Here is a 22,128-nt window from a genome sequence, read left to right on the forward strand (position 1 = left end):
TATTTTTAGATGTCAATCACCTGTGTAATAGTAATCTTTTTCTGCTATTTCTTCATGACTGCCAGACTTTGTGAGCAGAAAGAGGAATCAAATCGCTGTGATGAAAATGGATCGGGTGATGATGATAATGACAGCTTGGAGATATTCAGGTTCACCCTGTGGTCATGATTACATACAGTATGATCCCTTTTTTCCCCCAGGTAGTTTCACTCAGAAGTTCCAACAATAAGGGTGTACAGATCGCTGAAATCTGCTGGTGTGCTGTTTTTGGGTTCTTATATTATGCTGCAGAACAGGCAGTATGAGAAAAATAAAGAGATTTTTAACATTACAGCATTTAAACATTAGTAGAAATACAGATATGAACCTTGAAAAGTGGATAATAGGGCCCCTTTAAACGTCTCAGCCCTCTGCGGCCCATCCCTGCTCCAGCAACAGGTTTTTGGGAAAGAAAAAGAAAAAGTCTCCACAGTGTGTTCTCCCAGCATAAAATACTCCCACTCATTCATCTCCATCCCATTATATTTCAACATCATCCCTCTTTCATTCTTCAGGTTAGCTACCTAAGTATAATTAGACAGTTGCATAGCAACAAGATGCTGAATAAAGTCCTTGCGCCCTTTGAGCTCTTCTTCTCTGTGGTACTAGCAAAGCTCACAGCTTTGTGTTTGTGCATGAGAAGAAAGAGGAACTAATGTGCTGCCACATTCACGTCATATACTGAACCATAACCAGTTATGCTGATGAGGTCATTAACTTAGCTAACACATGCATTACTTAGCATATGCTGACATCCTTGTTTTCAAACAACACACAGTGGTATAAATATTAACTACCTATCTTAAAGCATGAAGGGACTGCAGTAGATGTATTCTCATCAATAACCAAATGAATGCAGCTGAGGAAAAAAGCTAAGCCAATTATGTGCTCGATAGCTCGCTGTGTGCTTGTATGACCTTTATTTCATTCGATGTTTGTGTCAGTGTTCAACCGATGTGCCACCAGTGTTCATACAAGCAGATGGCATCATCATTACCCAATGTAACAATCATAATGTTATGCACACAAATGTATATCTGACCACACCCTCATACTGCTTGCCAGTGGAAAAAAGGAACATTTAGTTTAGATTTTCTACCCGACAACAGAGCATCTTATCCTTTTCTGTTCTATATTCCATTTAGTTTCTTGTGAGAAGGAAGAGATACACAATTAATGTTGTATTCATCTTTATAAAACACTCTATCTAAATGCTGTGTATTTTTAAATCTTTCTTTTTTAAAACCTGATCCATAAAACAGAGAGTAACAGAAAGGAGCCAAAGAGACGAGAAGCAATCAGAAAACAAACTGAGTTCAAATCAAATCACAAACCAATTCCCAGTATCTGCCTTAAACCTTTCGTAGATGTAATATGTATTTATAGTTTTTATAGTTTTTATTCAAATGTGTTTGATTAGAGTTTGCTATATGTGGACAGTTGATTGGATTTGTTCTGTTTTTGTCTAACCCTAACCCTAACCCTATTATGAGTTACATGGTTTGAAATAAACGAAAGGCTAACCAACCCAATCAGACAGAAAACCATGAACAAATATAAACAATATAATATTATAAAGTGATTGAAATAACATATTTGATGTATACAGTATCTTTGGTGACAATTGGGTCATTCTACAGAAAAGGTGAAAGTGCTGTCACTTACTTTTGCAGACACCAAAATACATGACATTGACCTAATACTCACATTCATTATATATGTTGAATAAATAGAGATTGTCTTTGCAATGGTACTAAACTTAAAAAATTTAAAAATGGTTTTATACATAAATTGCTATTTATTTAACATGCCAAGTTTTGCCTTGCCACTTTGATCATACATGGAAGTGGAGCCTATAGTTTTCATTTCAAATTTTTTTTTTTCAATAAATAAATCTCATTCATGCATAACATTACATACATTAAATATAACACTGAAATGGTAACAAAAAACCCAAATTATTATTAATAATATCCAATAAATGTCAGTCACCCAAAATTACGTCATTGGTGTAACTGCTAAACAAAACGCTTTTATTTTTGAAATAATGTACTGTCTCTGAAGTGCCTCCTGTAACAAGAGATCCTTTGAGGCAGTGCAGTGGACAAAGAAGGAAAGTCAGATACTTCTTACTTTGTTTGTTAAAGGTGTCATTTTATCTTCAAATTGTACGTGCGTCTTTCAAGTCTGTCATTAGTGTTACTCATTGCATAGCCCTAGGGGTGAACATTTGAATGGGAAAATGTATTGTATTGAAGAGTTAAACGATTTTGATATTCACTGAAGCCATATTTGGTCTGACACATTGCAGCCATTTTGTTAAAATGGTAGTGCTTTCTCCAAATTGTCACTGGTGTTACCGTCACTGGTGTCACTCTTCTTCCTGGTAACACGTAACACCAGTGACATTCCTATACAAATAAGCTTTGTATAATGTATAAAAATAATAAAAATACTTTAAGCTCTACTTGTTGTGGATTCATCAAGTTAAGAGTTAGAGTTATGTGTTTAGAAGGAATATATTTCAGCAGATTTGTATCACCCGATTCCACCTTTTCTGTAGAATGACTCAATTAGGCGCGTTCACACCGGAGTACTTTTCCCCGTACTTTTCCCGTTTAGTTCCGTTAGTACCCCTTATTTTGCGTTCACACCAAAAAGAGCACTTAGTGCCGGGAACTTTTACCCCAATTTTTAGTGCCTGCTGAGAGGTGGTACTATCCTGGGGAGAAAAAAGTACAAATTTCAATTGGCTGGGCAAATTGCAAACCACGGCCCGTAAAACTCTGAAAAGTTTTGTGAAGCCGCCATTGTATTTTCTGGCATTAGCATTATTAGCATTAGCATTAGCCCCGCGCACCAACGGAGAGAGAATAACTTAGGGCAACACAAAAAAAACATGGGAGCGGTGGAGATGAGGAGGTGTCGGCGTTCTGGCGATTTACTCGGAAGGCCAGTCCCCAACTCCGGGGATTTCCGGCCGGGGACTTCGGGTGGCAGTATACGCTGTGAAGTTGGTTGCGGCCTGCCAGTAAACCCAAAGCAGAAGAAGACGAAGTGACGTCAGCGGCTCATTTGCGTAATAATCCCTCAGGGAACTTATTCCGGTGTGAACGCGATCTGTACTTAGTTCTATGGGGGTACTAAGTGCCGGCACTATACGGTAAAGCACTTGGTGTGAAAGTGGATGTAGTCTTTAAAACAATACTAATGAACAGTGCTCGACACTCACTTCACATCCAACTTATTTACGCACTAGCATAATTTAAAAAAAGATGATAATACTGCCAAGATTATCTATCATCACCTTCCTGACCTGTCATGTGACATTATCATCGTGTATATCCTGAGGCAGAAGGAGGGCTTGATGCATGCAGTGTTTGTGTCACAACGTTGTCACTTTCCAGGCCACACAGGCCGACTGGCAAGGACATATGGCCGACCCGCAGAGGGCCATCGGCAGGAAACCCTTTCATCTGCACTCAACCTCTCTGGCTGCGAGCGGCTGATTGGACGTGACGTGACAGGTGGATAACCGTACAGGCGACAGCTGGACGCCTGCCGGGATCTGAAGAGTCTCCAGTTTAGAGCTGATTGAACCTGGCTCTCCGTTTCACAGCCTTCTGATACTATGCAGTGACCACTGATGCTGAATGGAAGAAATCGAAGCCAGACATGCTGCTGCTGGGATTTGAACAGTTGGCCTGCTTCAGTTCTGTGTTCCAAGTCAGCCAACTAGAGACAAACATGAATCCACAGGCAATGCTAAATATTAATGAATGACTCTTGGAAAGCTAGAATATGAGATATCTGCTGGTACAGATTACCATATTATTGCAAGAGGATTTTTTTCCTCTGTTCACCTCAACAGAAAATGATCATATCTAATTTGCCTACCTGTTGTTGTGATTGTGAGTAAGTCCCCATGCAGGAAAAAAAGCCTTATAGCTTCCAGCAGCATTTAGTTCTCGCTGGTTGCATTGTGGTGAGATCTCTATTATAAATAAATAAAATTGGTAAACAGTTGAGAGCTTCAATTGATTTTATAGCAGAATCTTTTCAGCCATCTTAAAACTCAATACCAGATATCATCTTTTGGTTTGGGCTTTGTGGACTTGCTATTTTGCATTGATGTTCATCAGAGTTGAAGGGAAATGTCCATTGTTGAAAAGCCAGAGATGTCAGTTTTTTCACTGACAGCAGCCTCTGAATGCAAAAAAAAGCCACAAGACATGTGACTAAAGGCTGTAACTTCATTATACGTACAACTCGATAAAAATGATCCATGACATATTTAAAATGTATACAATATGAAGGATTTGTGATGTGATAAAATCAATATTTTACCTTTTAGAGTATATAATGCATGTGACACAATCAGAACATGTGGAATAAGAGTTTTTCCAACTATAAACAAAAACAGAATTAATTTAATGTTAAAGGGTTTAATTACAGTAAATGATGGTTCAGAGGTTTGTTATTTCTCTGGGAGAATCTCTGGGAAAACATTTATTACATCCCAAGCAATTGATATGTCTACAAGATCTTGAAAAAACGAAATGTTAAGGAGACTTAACTTTCTGAACTGTGGATGTACCCAACCTATGTGTAATGAGCCTGAGAATTGGGTTGGATTAACTTTGGGTAATTGCAATAAGATTGCAATCAAAGTTTCAATTAGACTGCAGCCACAGTTAGGTAACTCCCGCCTGGGTGTTGATTTGCGATCTGGTAATTTGGAATTAGAGTGTTAATCTTCTCGCTCTCTTGTTAATTTTATATCTTTCAAGTTAGGGGAGGTTTTTCTGGGTTGGGAGCTTCATTACTTTTCCTTTGTACGTCCATAAGAGGAATCTAATGTGTTACCGAATTTCCTGTTTGGACAGGCCAATTAGCCCAAACGATGAGGCTGTGCTTAAGGACTTTTTAAGTAATCAGTGTGTTCTCCTCAAAAGAATAATTGACCAATGATTTACCCCAGGGTTTCCAGCATTGTAGAAGTTGCTATAAGTGAGCTGTGTGTCTGTGTGGCCCTGCCAGAGCTCCAACACTTTGACAGATCGAGATATTTCAAATTGCAGCTTCAACATTGACCTCAATGAATGCCCTTTACATAAAAAAAAAAAAAAAGAAGAGTTAAAGGCTTGCCACCCCTGATTCTGGCCTAATTATTTCCTAAATAATCTGTACATCAAAATGAGATGAAAATGTCCTAATCTAATCCATTTGATACTTCTTTCCAGCCCAAATGTTTAGTCTTTTTTTCACATCTTAAAAATATAGCTTGACATTCCCTAAGGGAGGTTACTATTGTAACAGTATCAGGTTTAAAACCACCAGACTCAGGGACAGTTTCATTCCACAGGCCATAAGACTGTTAAACACCTGAACTCAGAACATCCATAACATTCACCTGTTTTTCAATTTACAAATTAGTTATCACTTGTATATAGTCTCTTATGGCACTACTTATATTCAATTTATTGTATTTATTTGCACTATGTATCTGTTGTATTGTGTTGCACTGTTGGAGGAGCCTGTGACCTAAGATTTTCATCGACATAACTACACTGTAGATATGAACGAATGACAAAAAAAAGCCTTGAATCTTGAAACTGTATGGAAATACATTTGAGAAATGTAATTAGTAAAACTAACAGTAGGGGGCAGCAACACCCTTAAAGACATTGGTCTATGTACACGAAGAAAACGGTGACCAACGAGGGGCCATAGAAGTAGAATATCCAGATCAGTTTGCTCTAATTAAATTAATTGTCCTTTCTTTGTGTTGGATTCAATTGTGTAGGGTTATTTGTGTTTTCATCGGTTGATTCCTATTGAAGTTTCAAAGCACATCATGTTGAATAATATAATATTCCTGTTTCTGGTGTGTACCATAAATAGGTTGAATCCATATATATCCAGTTAAAGTCAACATATTACAGTATCTATTTACAATGCATTTCAGATGTTTCTGTGATTCATTCTCTATTTTCATTTCTAAAGAAGGACAAACACAAATACGATACATTATTAGGAAATACTGGAAAATATAGCAGCATTTTTTTAGTACTAAGCAAACTTAGCTACATGCCTGTCTATGTGGTTTGATTCTATGTCCAGGCTGCTGCTGTATTGTTTTGATTAGGAAAATCATTTGCACAGGTACAGATACGGATTACGTTATCTAAGGTTAGTTTTCATTCGATGATTTTGATAAATATACATTCAATATTTCAGTTAACATAGTATGAAATCTCATCTTGACGAGTTAATGTAACCTACAGCAAAAAAATAGGTGCCCGTATGCTAGCTGACTGCTTGCTAACTGAGTGCTAACGCTAGCTAGGAACATCAGTCCAATATCCTAGTGTTAGACGATTTTTTCTGATGATATCTTCAATATGTCTTTGCTTTTAAACATTTTTAATTTAAGACAGTCCTACATGCTGAAAAGCGCATTTTATGTACCGCAGCTGTTAAAACTGACATTAGCTCATTTGTATAACCGAAGCTAGCTAATAAAAATGCTCACAACATTTGTGAGAATATCATCGACATTTAAACGTCTGCCAATTTAAAATGACATACGTTGCTACGTTACATTAGATTCTGACCACTCACTAACGAGTGTGACTATATATTGTCTTACCATAATTACTACAGCATTTGATAACACCAACGCTTTCAACCCTGCTGACTGGGTGCTCATACATAAGCATTAAGGACCTCACAGTAACGTTACTACAACCAATAAACAACGCTCAATGCTAACATAACAACAACATGTGCTAATTACTTTTATTTAGCTATTTTTTCGGATTTAAAATATAGGATAGCACAGTTTTTAGGTCTATGTTTGCCTTGTATTTATTGCAGCCTATTCTAGGATGCATAGCTTGGAATAGGAATATTTAAATGCTTGCAAACAGTCATATATATCATCATTTAAATATACAGAGCAATGCTTGAGGAGTCTAAAAAGATTAACGCATTTTCTGTGTGTAAAGTGAACTTAAGAAATAGTGAAGCACTTAGTGTAGAGATATTACTCTGTCCACGTTAAACCATGTATCATTGTATCATGTATTGTGTGCGTTCACCCAGCAGAGGGTACTATGGCATAGCTTTTATTTGTGAGGTTTAGGAAGCAAAACACTGGGAATATAAAGTATTTTTACATGTTTGTTAGCTGCAAAGTGTTTGTTCATAGTTAAGCATCAGCATCTTAAAGCCCTACCTGCTGGTACAGTTTGTTTAATAGGCGACACACCTTTTTGTTTGTCAGTATCTGTATGACTTTGATGTGTCACTAGAAGCTGACCTCAGGCATCATAGAGTATGCTGACCTCAGGCATCATAGAGTATGAGAGAGAAACCCTGCCTAACTGATGCTGCTGTTGGGGGAATTTCCCCCTCATTTTCTTCCCAAAAGTGCTTTTTGTGGTAGACCGGCTAATTCCTCTGTGACTTTTCCCACAGTACTTAGTGACAGGGGGCAAAACCACTTCCAGGATACAGAGGCTTGCTTCCCACGTTGTATTTAGAAGAGGGGCAAAAGGTTAAAATACAACCTGGGCTGTTTGCCCGGAAGAGCCCTGAGTCAGTATATTTTTAATTAGGTGCTTCCTGAATTAATTTAGAGTTGTTCGGTTTTTTGTGTTTCATAACTGACCTAATATTATTCTAAAAGTAGTTAGTAGTAAAAATGTGTTTCAAGCTATGATATAACTCTAGTAAAAAAAAAAAAATCTGTCCACAGCACGACTCTTGAAAGCTTAGTTTGAACAGAAGTTCAGCTAGAGAACAGATTTTATTTCCCAGAGAGATCTTTGAGATGTAGCTATGACAGTTCAACAGCTACTTCCTCCTGTTGAAATTAGGCTAGAATAGCATCTAAGGAGTGGGGGTGTTGTTGTTTTGTTTCATTAAATTGCTCGATGATGATTGATAGCAGCAAGACATTTCTATTAGAGGAAGCCTGACTGGCCAAGAGCACGTTCGGATAGCGTACAATACTGAGAATCGACAATCCGCGATTCGCTCAAACCCTGTCTCAAAGTGCTTCATTCACATTCATCGGGATAAAATGTGTGTCTATGTGTGTCTGTGGTGAGGTAAGCCTTACCTTAACTAATGGATGACCTTTCAAGATCATATATGGCAGGAAAGTGTGTAGCTCTAACCAGAGATGAGAAAAAAACGAAGACTTGAAACCAGACTGGAGCCAATGACTCATGAGTGGTGACTTCACTTGGACTTTTGCCTTTTGAATGAGAAAAACGTAATTACTTTCCCGCAAGCTGGCCACAAATAAATGACTTTCTTTTCATTTCCTGAATCACTAACATTAATGCTATTTGTTCAAGTCAACACTTAATGTGCCAGATCTACTTTATTTGAAACAATCCAACAGCCTCCAATCAAGCTGGAGGACAGAAGCATGGAAAATAAATTCCATGTCACTGAAACCATTTGGAAAAAATTATACAGAAGAATAGATATTTTCTTCGAGCACAAATAATATGAGTTTGAAAAAAAAAAGGCATATTTTGCGATAATTGAGATTTACTTGTGACTTTCAGAACAATGTCTTCGTCTCACGTCGAGCTTTCATCCTACTGGTTTGAGAAGTTTCCTATTCTAACATCTCCCTCTGTTTTTCCCCCCAGATCTTCACCGTAGTCATCGTGGTCATGGAGGAGCAGACCGCCTCTCCTGGAGCCAACGCCGACAACAACGGCCAGAGAAATGGAGACGAGGTAAGAGCTGGACTCGCTGTTAACACATGAAAATGTTTTCCGATTCAAACTCCAATGAACGTCCTGCCATTACATAACAGACACAGGACTGCTACCTGGAGCTTAAAAACATCTCTGTTTTTGTCGTCTCTGCAGAAGCCCCGACGTGGCAACTGGACCAAGGGGAGGAAGAGGAAGAAGCCGATGAAGGACAGCAACGCACCCAAGGCCCCCCTCACGGGCTACGTCCGCTTCATGAACGACAGACGGGAGCAGCTTCGGGCCGAGCGTCCGGACGTGCCCTTCCCAGAGATCACCAGGATGCTGGGCAACGAGTGGAGCAAGCTGCCCCCCGAGGAGAAGCAGGTCAGTGAGGAAGATCCAGACTGAGAAAACAACTGTGAGGAATCATGTGTCAATGAGGGTTGGATAAATAACTAATTACAAACATTTTTGATTTATACTCCAATTGCGATATAATTCACAATCGGCGGATTCACACCGGAGTACTTTTCCCGTTTAGTTCCGTTGGTACCTCTTATTTTGCGTTCACACCAAAAAGAGTACTGAGTGCCGGGAACTTTTACACTCATTTGTAGTGCCTGCTAGAGAGGTGGTACTATCCTGGGGAGAAAAAAGTACCAATTTCTATTGGCTGGGCGAATTGCAAACCACGCCCCGTAAAATTCTGAAAAGTTTTTGTGAAGCCGCCATTGTATTTGCTGGCATTAGCATTATTAGCATTAGCATTAGCCCCGCGCACCAAAAGAGAGAGAATAACTTATGGCAACACAAAACAAAACATGGGAGCGGTGGAGATGAGGAGGTGTTGGCGTTCTGGCGATTTACTCGGAAGGCTTCAGTAGAAGCTGCTGGGAGTCCCAGCAGCTTCTACTGAAGCCAGTCCCCAACTCCGGGGACTTCCGTCCGGGGACTTCGGGTGGCAGTATACGCCGTGAAGTGGTTTGCGGCCTGGCAGTAAACCCAAAGCAGAAGAAGAAGAAGTGACCTCAGCGGCTTAATTTGCGTAATCTTCCCTCAGGGAATTTATTCCGGTGTGAACGCGATCTGTACTTGATAATTTTTGAAACATTCACAGTATGATTGAAAAGACTGGAGTTTGCCCTTTCCTGTAGTGAGCTATATAGTTTGTTTGCGCATGATAATGGTCTGCAAAGGATAAAATCCCCAAATCCATCCAGAGGGAGTTTCTCTCCCACACACCCCCCCCCCTGTCTGAAACGCCTCCATTGTGGACTCCTTTGATTACTAACGTAACATAGTGACATCACTATGTAACCCTCATGCTTCTATTGGCTAGCGCTCCAACACATTGTCATTATAGGCTAAGGGGCGGGACCTCTCTCCCATAGTCAATGTTGTGTATTACTCTGTTTAAATGTACCCATGGAAACATCAACGTCTTCATCAGTTTGTATACTGTAAATATGAATGCAACAATGGGAACTAACTAAGACGATATCGGTTTTGAAAAAGCAGTGATAAGGGAATCAACAGACCAGAGGCAGGACAGCCAGCAGTAAAATCTGTTCAGTTTTTGATGATCAAAGTGATGGATTTTTAATTGTCATTACTTTCAGTAATCGCTCCAACGGTGCCCCAGAGCGCCGGACCGAAATGTTCAGCTGCAACCTGCCAGCACTTAATCTGAAGCCACATTTACCACTCTCAAACCAGCTGAGAACTTTATCTATCTCTTTTTCCCTGTACACAAAAAGCGTGTCGGAACAAAAGCCTGTTGAGTCCATGGTGTCACTGTTTCAGAGCTGACAAAACACTGACTTATACATGGCTGTGTTTGATAGTTTAGTTTGACATCCTTTACAGATTGTTTTGCCATACTTGATGGCATCTTGTATTGTGTCCTCGATACGCCCTCAACTGGGATACAAGAATAACAGAAAAAGAATACAAAAGGATGAAGTTGCTGAGAGAAAAACAGTCGAGTTCAGGCAGATTTTTCATAACAATTTGATATTCCACTTCAAAGATATCTGAGGGATGATATTGTGATTAAACCACGGAGAACTTTCGGTGGCCTTTTAAAAAAAAATGTCAGATCATGGATCAACAAAAATGATAATGCGTTTCCACATGTTGTTTAATCAAAAAGCATCAACTTGGTCTGCTAGCGAAATAGCTAGTGCTTTATCAGTTTGCTGCTTTTCTTGGCTCTCTTTCAAGAAGAAGATTAGGAAATGTTTTGTTTTGAAAAGCAAAGACTGGATAGAGCCTGAGAGCTTTCCTGCTGATGTGTATCTAATTGTTAAACCACGAGTTCAGAGCTCAGTCGGATCCACTTTCCTGGCACCAGGTCTTTGCACAAAGATGGATTTAGAAGTGTTTCCTCTAATTCCCAAACTAATGATAATACAACATGCTTTAATCTGTTTTAAGCCTCGTATTACTGCAGGTTATTCATTTTGGAAATTACAGTTTTTTGCCTTTTGAAAGAAACTAATCCTGATAAGAAAAAGAACTCTCCAAATCCTCACATTTGACTGAGTCCTTCCTACTCTCCTCACCTTTCTTTCTTCTCTCTGCAGCGATACTTGGATGAGGCGGAGCGAGATAAGGAGCGCTACATGCAGGAGCTGGAGAAGTACCAGAAGACGGAGGCCTACAAACATTTCACCAGGAAGGTTCAGGAGAAGCAGAAAGGCAAGCGACACAGGGGAGGTGAGGTCTGGGTAGAGAGGCAGCAGGGGGTCGAGTAGAATCAACCATTGAAACTAGTGTAGCGACTTCACCTCCAATAAAAATGCCCCTATCACTTCCTGATTAATTGAAGATATCAAAAAGCCCTGCATACTTTTGAACAAGTGGACCAAACCATTACAATCACACATAGGGGACGATATGTTTAGGGAAGTCACAAAGTTTAAATTAAAGACAAATGAGTTGTGAAAAAAATAGTTTCATAACAGACAACAAATACAATGTGTGCAGTCTTATCATTATTATACTAAAGCTAATAAACAAAAGCACAATTAGCATTTTGGCTCAAACAACCTTCTAATCTGGCAGTTAGCCCACCAACATATTAAAGCTCTGCTGTTTGAAAAGTAGTTAGCAAGATAAAAACGTTATATATCTGGTGACAATCGGATCAACCAGCTATTACATTTGGTGGACTACTGCTTCCAGGTTGACTAAAATGGACATAAATATACAATGAATGTAATACGTTTAGCAAGCTCTCAGTTTGATTATGTAGTTGTGTGTCTATTTTCCTTTTAAAGTTACTTTACATTAACAAATAAATACAGGTATGTACTTGTAATGTTCTTAAACATTTTGTTTTAAGCATAAAGATGCCAATTAGCAAGGCACCAAACCACTACATTTTAATTTATTTTAATTTGAACTTTACTTAACCAGGATAGGTCTCATTGAGATTTAAAATATCCTTTTCAAGAGCGTCCTGGCCCAGGAATGGTAACAGCACAGTTACAGGCCATTTTAAAACCCACAATCACAACACAGTCATACAACAGTTAGCCAAAGCATTTACAGCCACAGCGGCTGATTCAAGGTCAGTTAGAGTAGCTTTGAGTTTGTTTAAAGAGACCAGCTCTCTGAGTTTCAGCTCAACTTGCAGCTGGTTCCAAGCCACAGGAGCAGCGTAACTGAACGCCCTCTTCCCCAATACAGTACGGACTTTTGGTACATGATCTGGTAATGATGTTGGTTTGTTTGGTTGCTCATGTTGCTGCTTCAATTTGATACAAGATGTTAGTGTTTATAAAAAAAATAAGGCTGAGAAGGCAAATGGTTGCAGGGTTTGACTATATCCTATGAATACATGCCTTATTTAGTGTTGAAAGTCAACACTCATTATTTGCTTTCCTCAGTCAATGTAAGGCCGTTTCTCAATCTCAAGGATACTGGCTTCCAAGCCAATATTTCAAGGATGCTACGTCATCGAGTGCCGCCGAAGGACTGTTCCAATCTCCAGCATACTTGGAATTCCACCGAGGCCGCGTCCTTGGTTTGGGGGTAATTTCGAGGCTGCACATGAGTAGACTTCGCGTCCTTAAAATCCCCACAATGCTTTGCTCATGGACCAATTTCCCCAAATCTGTGACGGAAAATGTAAGGCGGGGCCTCTCATATGACGCACACCTGCACACTTGCTAGCCTGTTCCACTCTTCGTTTTCCGAATGCCAGGAAGGATTCTTGCCTCTTTTCTGAAGCAAGTGACTCGGAAGACATGTGCTACCAAGCAAGCGTACTCGACATTGAGAAACGGCTTAAATGTGGCCGAGAAAAGAGGTACTTTTAGAGTTCATGGCAGTTCCCGCTAAGAGTTAGAGTGAAATCTGAGGCCAAGGAGCTGTTACTGTTCTCGCACAACACATGGTCTTTATTTTCAGTTTCAAAAATGTCGACGACATAAACAGCTCTACCTTGGCAAACAATTCCTAAAGTAGATGATCTGCTCTGTTTCAGGTGAATCACAATGGAGAGGGCGGAGATGGGATTTTTGTATTCTATATATATACTCATTCAGTCATCTGTTCACAAAGTAGTAAAAGCTCACTGCGTCGGGGGAATCGTGAATCATCCTCTGTCCTCTCTCTTTATTCTTTCCTTCCTCTCCAGATGCTGGGCACCAGGTAGCCAACGAAGCTCTTCACGAGGTCAGTAACTCTCTGCCGCCCTATCGCAAACACTATCTTTAAGAATAAAATAGATTCCTGTCCACGCAAGGAAATCTCAAAACATCGATCTAAAAGATTCACATGGCTAGAATACAATAGAAGCATGTCACCACGTCACAACATGCAGTATGAACCTGAGCATTAGCACAATATCTCCTTTTGAATAACATGAATTTGCAACGGTTTGTTTTGACTTTAAAAGAACATTTTTCAGAAAATAAACGACAAGTGAACTCATGCAAATATTATTAGATTAGATTCAACTTTATTTTCATTGCACATCGTACAACGAATTTCAGTTTGCATCCAACCAAATGAGTACAAAGAGTAGATAAAGTGCAGATAAGGATACAGTACATCCACGTATATGGGTTACGGTACATCCACACAGCAGCTTTAAAAAAATCTTCCAACGCTTCTCTGCCCCATTGACTTTGAATGGCGGTGACGTCACTTTGCCTCGCTTTTCGCCGAACTGCATTGTGGGGAGGCAAAGCGAAGATTTCCAGGATTTTCAGGATTCAAAAGTTGAGCAATGTTCAACTTTTGAAGCTGAGCTGGAAGCGTCAGCCAATCAAATCCCATTTATGCAAATCTGACAGTACAAGCGCTAGCCAATCAAACCGCATGCAAGCTGGGAGAGCCAGACCGCAGTTCATTTCCTCATATTCCAAACGAGAAATTACGGTAGCAAATCACCCGGTTCTTTACGACCAGAAATATTTACCGGGATACAAACCGGAGGAACCAGGCATGGAGGGAGGTGGCAGAGACAGTGGGTGAAACTGGTAGGTTTTCGCCTGTTTGAGGAGTTTATATATATATATATATTGCTCGCATAAAATCCCCGGGGTTTTTTGCTTTGTATGTCGGGGGCGGGACATTCATGTGATTGGTTGTTGGTCTGGTTGCTTGCAAAAAAAATCCCCAAGCTCTCAGACACGCCCAGCTCCAAGATTTTCAAGATTTTTTCAAAGCTGCTGTGTGGACGTACCGTATATACATGTTGTTGTATACATGGTCCCATAACTATGAATGTACTGTATACACAACAGGATAGAAAAAGTGCTGGCAGGTCATATTAACACATTTAGTTTCCCGGGTGCGAAAAAAAGCACAAATTGAATTTATTTTGAGTTTGTGTTACCATGGTTTTCTGTTATTTTCTCACTCAGGAAACTAAATCTGCTTTGTTAGCCCTCCTCTTGCTCAACCCATTAAATGCTTATTGTTGCATCACTAAAGCTGTGATAATCCTCTTTGGTGCTGTGTTTGTGTTCCTAATCCAAACACTTGGCTTTTGCTAAGTGTGTAATTCATTTGTATTAAGTTCTGCATGTCATTAAAGGTTTCCTTTTGTGAGGCTTAAAGCGTTCTGCTGAGGGGTCATGGTCAAGGTGACTTTATTGGAATCAGCATTCCTGTGTGGATTCCCCCTCCACAGATTTCAAAGCACACGGGATTCAGCATACATTTCATTATGCTATGAAATGAGAAAGGATGATGTGTTCTTTCAGAGGAAGGAGTAAACCTGCGCTGTATCTTTGTGAAACACAATTTCATTGCAAACCATTTCAAGGCCTTTGATATCTTAGCAGCAGTGCTGATGAAATTACTTTGCCTTCCTCATTTCTTAAATTGTATCACTGTATTTCCCCGGTGGCAAGGTATAACATCAATTACCCACCCACCTACCAACCACATAGATAAAGGACCAGCTCTCACTGTCAGTGTGTGCGGCCACATGTGTTCTCTCTTCAGCCTCTCCCCTTTCTGTCTCTGATCAACAGAAGGACGGTGAAGGGAAGGACAGAACTGTGTTCGACATACCGATCTTCACTGAGGAGTTCCTCAACCACAGCAAAGGTAAAGTGCTTCAACTCAGCCAGCTCTGTAACTTTTTCAAACATCCATTTGTCTAAGTGTTTCTAAACGTGTTCATGGCTACCTCAAGATTGTTTAAAAGTGCTCCCAGAATACTTCCACCAACTCAGCGATGCTCTGAACTTTGAAAAGAACACACCTCTCTCGAGCAGATTAAATATGAATGCCGCTGTGTCCCCCTCTTTCTCTGTGTGTTTGTGTACAACAGCGCGCGAGGCTGAGATGCGGCAGCTGCGTAAAACCAACATGGAGTACGAGGAGCGTAACGCCGCGCTGCAGAAACACGTGGAGAGCATGCGGGGCGCCGTGGAGAGGCTGGAGGGCGACGTGATGCAGGAGAGGGGACGCAACGGGCTGCTCCACCAGCACCTGGAGACCCTGAGACAGGCGCTCACCTCCAGCTTCTCGTCCGTGCCTCTGCCAGGTGAGGACTCATATCACTGCCTGGCTGCTAAATACTCAGAACTGTTACAGGATGTGTATTCTGTAAATTGTGTAAGTTTTTTTATTTTAATTTTTGTATCTTTAATACTTTTTTATGCATGCTTCTTAGATAACATTAATCTGTCTTTGGCTCATGTCTGCTGTAACAATGTACATTTCCCCTCTGTGGGACTAATAATGGTACTCTGATTCTGAATCAAAAAAACTCTCAAGGCCTTTTCACACGGGGGGAAAGTTTGACTTTAAATATATGATAATGTGTCAGGCTTTTATCATGGAAGTTAATGGAAGTACTTTTTGTATGCGCTGCTTTTGTCAAGGTTGGAAGGAGAAGCGAAGTTAACCATATTGAGGACAGCATGTAGTTGTTTATAATCTAAACAAATATATATATGCATTTATACCGATTTCGTACAACGTGATTGGTTGACTAAAAAAACTGAGAAAAATCGACCTTCGGAAAATTACGATGATTTTTCGCTGCATAGTTTTCATGTGAAAGTATTCCTAATAAAATGCTTGTCATGGGAACAGGACACACATGAAAAAAATCATTCTTCCTAAAAAAACATTTTTTATCATTCTATCCGAGGAGATTTTTCTAGCACCTTTCACTTTTTGATATATATCTAAAGGTTATTCCACCTAATTTGGAACAAGTGACATTTTGAGATAGTCATTTTATTTTGTTGTTGTTCTTTTGTTTCAATAAAAAGATGATGAATGACTCGGCACTATCCTAGACGACTCATTTAGCCGGGCACAACTGCAGCCTCCTGAGTTTTTCAGATATTTGCTGATAGAGAGTTCGTGTCTCCTCTGTCACGACGGTCTATAATAAGAGCATTCGTTTTGGGAAACTCACAACAATAAATATTTCGTTTTTAATCAACATTCTGCTGTGTGTGGGGAAAAATGAAATTGATTTTCTTTTATTTCTCAAAGTGAGCAATTTGGCTCTTGGGCCTGCTGATATTGATCAGCGCACAATATAAACCACTTTTGTCTTAATACCCCATACCAGTAATGCATCCCTTGACATGAATACTGTAGTAAACTATTTGCAACAAGGTCAGATTTTAAATTAGTTGGAGCATGAATGATAATGTAGGAGTGTTCATAACGTCTCCGCTCGAAGTGTATTTGCTGTTCTTTTAGAGACTTTTACCGTGTTCTCAGGCTTTGGTCTTTTCTTAATTTTAACCTTATCATTATTTACATTTGAAGAATGTGTTCTCTCACTTTGTTCCTACTTGTTTTCTGCACAATGAGAACCTGTGCTGAGCTCACACCCACAGCTTTTCTCTTGTAATTCTTCCTCCACACCTATTTGAATTTCTTGCTCACACAGCAGAAACACGGATTCTGCGAACAGTACTGGAATTATTTCATAAGAGCTTGACAATGAAAGATGGTTGCAAAATCCACTTAAACCTAGCCTCAGGGAAGCTCTGTGGCGCTTTCATTTCAGAAGAAAGTGTCTATAAATTAATTACTGATAAAATCAAAGCTTGTTCCGAGTGAAGGCTTTCCTTTGATTGTATTTGTTATAACGGTAAATGAGCCATTTCCAGTTATTAACTTACTTTACGAAGGTTAACTACAATTGAAAACTTGTTATACCGGTCATTAAACATGCTCACTATTAAATATTTTAATACACTACTGGGATATCCTTTGATGTGTTTGCAGCAACAGCACGTAGTAGTAGTAGTAGTAGTAGTAGTAGTAGTAGTAGTAGTAGTAGTAGTAGTAGTAGTGTTGTGCTTGAATCAATCGTATTCTGATGGAAATTGTCATATTGATTTCTGGCATTGTCCAAAATATCCAAATATAAAATGCCCATAGCTGTAAACACAAATGCTTATTCAAGGTTTTATCGGCAGTAATTAGAAGTAAATAATATAACTTAGTAACATTAAGACAATTTAGTGGGTATGAATAAATATACTTTTAAAGGTTTGTCTCGTCCTATGAGGATCTTTCAGCTAAAAGACAATTCCAAGTAATAATAATAATAATAGCTTGGATTTATATAGCGCCTTTCAAGGGACCCAAGGTCGCTTTACAAGTAATAGGGCAAAAACAAACATAACAAAAGTCAGACAGACAAAACAACAGATCGATTAGGGGCCGAAAGCCTTGGCAAACAGATGGGACTTGAGGGCCAGAGGGTGGGGGCTGCCACACTGAAGGCTCTGTCCCCGAAGGTTCGCAGTTTGGTGCGGGGGGGTGGTAAGCACCAGTACTTATTTTTGAGTACTAATATCCTTCATTGTTGTCCTACAGCGAGTGGAGAGACGCCCACTCTGGACAGCATCGACTCCTACATGAAGAAGCTCCACAGCATCATCGTCAGCTGCCCCCAGGAGCACGAGAATCTCATCAACACTGTGAGGGACGTGGTCAACCGTCTGGACAGGTGAGAGACGCTTTCATTGCATGACTTCAGTACACTTTAGAGTTGCAGATGATCCATTTACATTAGGGCTGGTTGATGTGGAGAAAATCAAATGTTACAATAGTTCTGATCAAATATCTCGATTTTTTTTTTTTAGCCTCCATTGACTTTATTGAAGATAGAGTTGAAAAGAGTCTGAGGCCAGTTTTGAGTCCGGGTCATTGGGCCAACAACAATTCTTTTTTATAAATAATTATTAGTTATATTGGCTAAGTGGGTAAAGGGAAATAATGAAGCAGCTATCAAAGTTTAGAAAAGACTGTATTATTATATAGCCTTAAAAACCATGAAAAGTCCCATGAGCTATTACAAAAAGCAAAATTCATATAGATATTTAGCTTCACATCACAGTATTGACATAATATCAACATATTGCCCAGCCCTACTTTACATTGCATCATCTAATGAACAATCATATATATTTTTTTTTTTGTATTGGCTTTAGAGCAGGGGTGTCAAACTCATTTTAGCTCAGGGGCCACATGGAGGAAAATCTATTCCCAAGTGGGCCGGAGCGGTAAAATCATAGCATAATAACAAAAAAATGACGACAACTTCAGATTGTTTTCTTTGTTTAAGTTTAGTGAACTTTAGTGCAATAACAGTACAAGCACATTTAGACTTGGCGTATCAACAAAAAGCCATACAACAACATTAAGTCATATACTGGGAATGAACAAAATACAAAAACTCTTCTCAAATAACTAATTTGTCATTTTAACATATTAATCCTGTACTAACTCACCAAATGATTGAGACAAATTGAGGTAGAAACTTTTCAAGAGGGTTGAGTTACTTACTTCCTGCCTTGTAGGCTACATTACTTATTGATAAATAAAAGCTGTGCAATGCATGAACAATTTCAACAAACCTAACTTATGAACTGAAGTTACTGTCATTATTTCAGTAAATCACACACTGTTCACTTTCTTTCAATCTGCACAGAAGACAATCATTTTTTAGATAACTATATCAGGGTGCAGTGTCTTATGCAGCATTTTAAGTTGGGTTACCCACTGTTGTTTTTGCTCCTGAAACCTGGCATCTTTTAGCTTTCACAAGTGCATCAATATCAGGGGTCAAAGCCTGAGTGGCAGCCAATTTCAGGATGTCATTTAAGTGCTTGTGCGTGAGCCTTGAGCGCAGCTTTGTTTTATTGATGCTCATTACAGAGAAAACTTGCTCACAAATATACGTGGTTCCAAACATGCACAACACTTTTGCAGCAAGGGCTGTCAAGTTGGGGTAACCTGGCAAAAGATACTGATAAAATGTGTCTAAGCCAGCTGCAGCAAATTTCCCCTTCAAATCTGAGTCACACTGCAAGTCTATTATTTCAAGTTGAATGTTGACGGGCAGATCAGAGGCATTCGCGGTGAATGGCGAGCAGAAAACTTTGAAGTCTTTCTCCAGTTCACCAAAAATCTGAAAGCGTTGCTCAAACTCCCGCAATAGTCCTATTAGTTTATCTTTGAACCGCTTCATGTCTGCGACATGTTGGGTATCGCACACATTTTTCAGACAAGGAAAGTGCGCTGCATCACCTCCCGCGAGCTGCGTCTCCCACAATGGCACCCTCGAGTGTGTTGAAAATATCAGCCGCTGTCGTGGTATCCGTCATCGGCACCAACTCCACAAACTCCTCGGTTACGGTCAAAGTATCATCAACTCCGCGGATGAATATGGCCAGTTGCGCAACATCTGTAATGTCCGTGCTTTCATCAATTGCAACTGAAAACGCAATAAACGACTTAACTTTGCGCTTCAATTGGCTGTCCAAATCCTCCGAAAGATCAGAAATCCTGTGTGCAACTGTGTTTCTTGTCAGGCTGATATTTTCAAAAGCTTGACGCTTTTCAGGGCACACAATCTCTGCAGCTGTCAGCATGCATGTCTTCACAAATTCACCCTCGCTAAATGGTTTTGAAGCCACTGCAATTTCATTAGCAATAAGGTAGCTGGCTTTCACTGCAGCATCGCCGATTTCTCGGCTATGAGTAAACACAGACTGCTGTTTTTTCAGACCCGCCAGCAATTCCTTCACCTTTTCGCTTCTCTGTTTTCCTTTCAAGTTATCATATTTGTCGGCATGTTGAGTCTCATAGTGGCGACGAAGGTTATATTCTTTCAGCACTGAAACGTGCTGCGAACAAACCAAACACACGGGTTTCCCATTCACTTCCGTGAATAAATAGGAGGATGACCATTTTTCTTGGAAAACTCTGCACTCTGTGTCCACTTTTCTCTTTTTTGATAGCGACATTTTGGGGAGTGAGGAAGCCAAGCACGATAGACTGTAAACACAGGATTACTTCCTCAGCCCCGTTATACATAGTTTGCTCGCTTCACATAATTGCTATTGCGACACCCAGTGGACACATTTAGAACAGCAGTTTCTTTCATTGAAAAATTGCAGCTCTTTTTATTTTTTATACTTTCCAAAATCATCTCGCGGGCCGGATTAAACTTGTTCACGGGCCTGATCCGGCCCGCGGGCCGTACGTTTGACACCCCTGCTTTAGAGTAAGCTTTAATATCCCAGTAGACATACAGTTTCACCTGCAGATTCATTTATCTTTTTCAAGCTTTTTAATTTGTTTCACCAGTGTTACATTATTATTACATTTCTTTGGGAATAAATAATGAGTGTGTCTTTTGCTGTCATGCTTTTTCCGCAGATAATTGGACCGTGTCTCGAGGCTGCTCCCTGACGGTGAATCTTCCTTCCGATCTGTCCTCCCAATTTATTTTTTAAACATCTTTTATTGCTTCTCTAAGTTGATGTATGTGAAGGGGATGTAGGGACTCATATTTATTTATTATTGTTTTAAAAAAAATGTACACTCTGTCCTCACTTTAATATAGCTGTAGTGTGTTTTATAAATCAAATGGTAGGACATGAAAAAGTTTTCTGACACTCATCGCTCCTATTCTGTCTTTATGTCCATTTATAGCAAATGCTTTCACAAACAATATCTAAAGCATTATCAGACATGTTCTAAACAAAGACAAAGTGTATCCGTGGGTTCACCAAATCCAAGAAATGTTTTCTGTTTTTATACTCTGTTGAAGAAAAACATGTGCCATTTATTTTTTTCTCCTGTGTGTAAAAGTGTTTGTGTTTTCAATAAACGTATTTACATCACGAGCAGTCGGTTTGTTTGGATATAGGTTCATAACATGCTGGAATATATTTGCACTGAAATATAAAATCTAACTTAAAGTGGACCTATCATGCTATATTTTAATAATATAGTGTAGGACCATACCTATATAAGGAATATTTATACTTTTTATTTTTCAAAATACCAAACAGATCATGCATTTTAACCATTCCTCATTTCTCTCAATTGAACACTGTCTTTGCATGGGCTGATTCAGTGAGAACAGCACCATCTACAGGCCTGGCATATGTACTACAGCGTCTCCAGCGCTTTCGAACGGCAATGTCCGTGGCTGTCTCCTCCTGATTGGTTGAGTTGGCCCAATAGCCGTAACGCCACTTCTGTGACGTCATAGTAGTGTTCAAATCTGGATCAGTCTGTATCAGATCCGTTGCAGCCCCTTTTTAAGAGATTTGGGTATGGAGGAAAATAGAGAGGGTTGTATTTTCTGACACTTGGTGAATTCCCTGGAACACCGGGGACACATATTCATTTATAAAAGACAAACAAAAATGCATTTTGCGTGATAGGTCACCTTTAAATACACTAGACCATTGCCCTAGATTCTTAGTTCATCTATACAGAATCTGTCTCTCCGTAGCTCAAGCTATGACAAATATTTAGAGAAAATGGTCCCTCTTAAAGTTTAAGTAGTTTTATATACAGCGACTTTCAGGTGTTTAAAAGGTAACTTTGATCGTGTGTCTCA

The 22,128-nt window shown here is 39.6% G+C and overlaps 1 protein-coding gene across 4 annotated transcripts; it reads left to right on the top strand.

Annotated features, from left to right (window-relative positions):
• Nucleotides 1-6,122: 6,122 nt before the first annotated feature.
• hmg20a (high mobility group 20A) lies at nucleotides 6,123-21,403 on the top strand (the record flags this gene model as incomplete). Of its 4 annotated transcripts, none has more annotated exons than XM_079679887.1 (9): nucleotides 6,123-6,231; nucleotides 8,712-8,801; nucleotides 8,937-9,146; nucleotides 11,348-11,480; nucleotides 13,408-13,445; nucleotides 15,257-15,332; nucleotides 15,559-15,774; nucleotides 18,084-18,216; nucleotides 20,934-21,403. In XM_079679887.1, exons 2-9 carry the CDS (start codon nucleotides 8,736-8,738, stop codon nucleotides 20,935-20,937), a joined length of 876 nt encoding a protein of 291 aa, XP_079536013.1. In that variant the 5' UTR covers nucleotides 6,123-6,231; nucleotides 8,712-8,735. The 4 variants fall into 4 exon arrangements, with proteins under 4 accessions (XP_079536013.1, XP_079536016.1, XP_079536015.1 ...); XM_079679890.1 differs by having other exon boundaries at nucleotides 11,348-11,462; XM_079679888.1 differs by having other exon boundaries at nucleotides 6,156-6,204.
• Between the last annotated feature and the right edge of the window lie 725 nt (nucleotides 21,404-22,128).

The sequence above is a fragment of the Notothenia rossii genome (assembly GCF_949606895.1).
Source record: "Notothenia rossii genome assembly, chromosome: 5".
NCBI lineage: Eukaryota > Metazoa > Chordata > Actinopteri > Perciformes > Nototheniidae > Notothenia > Notothenia rossii.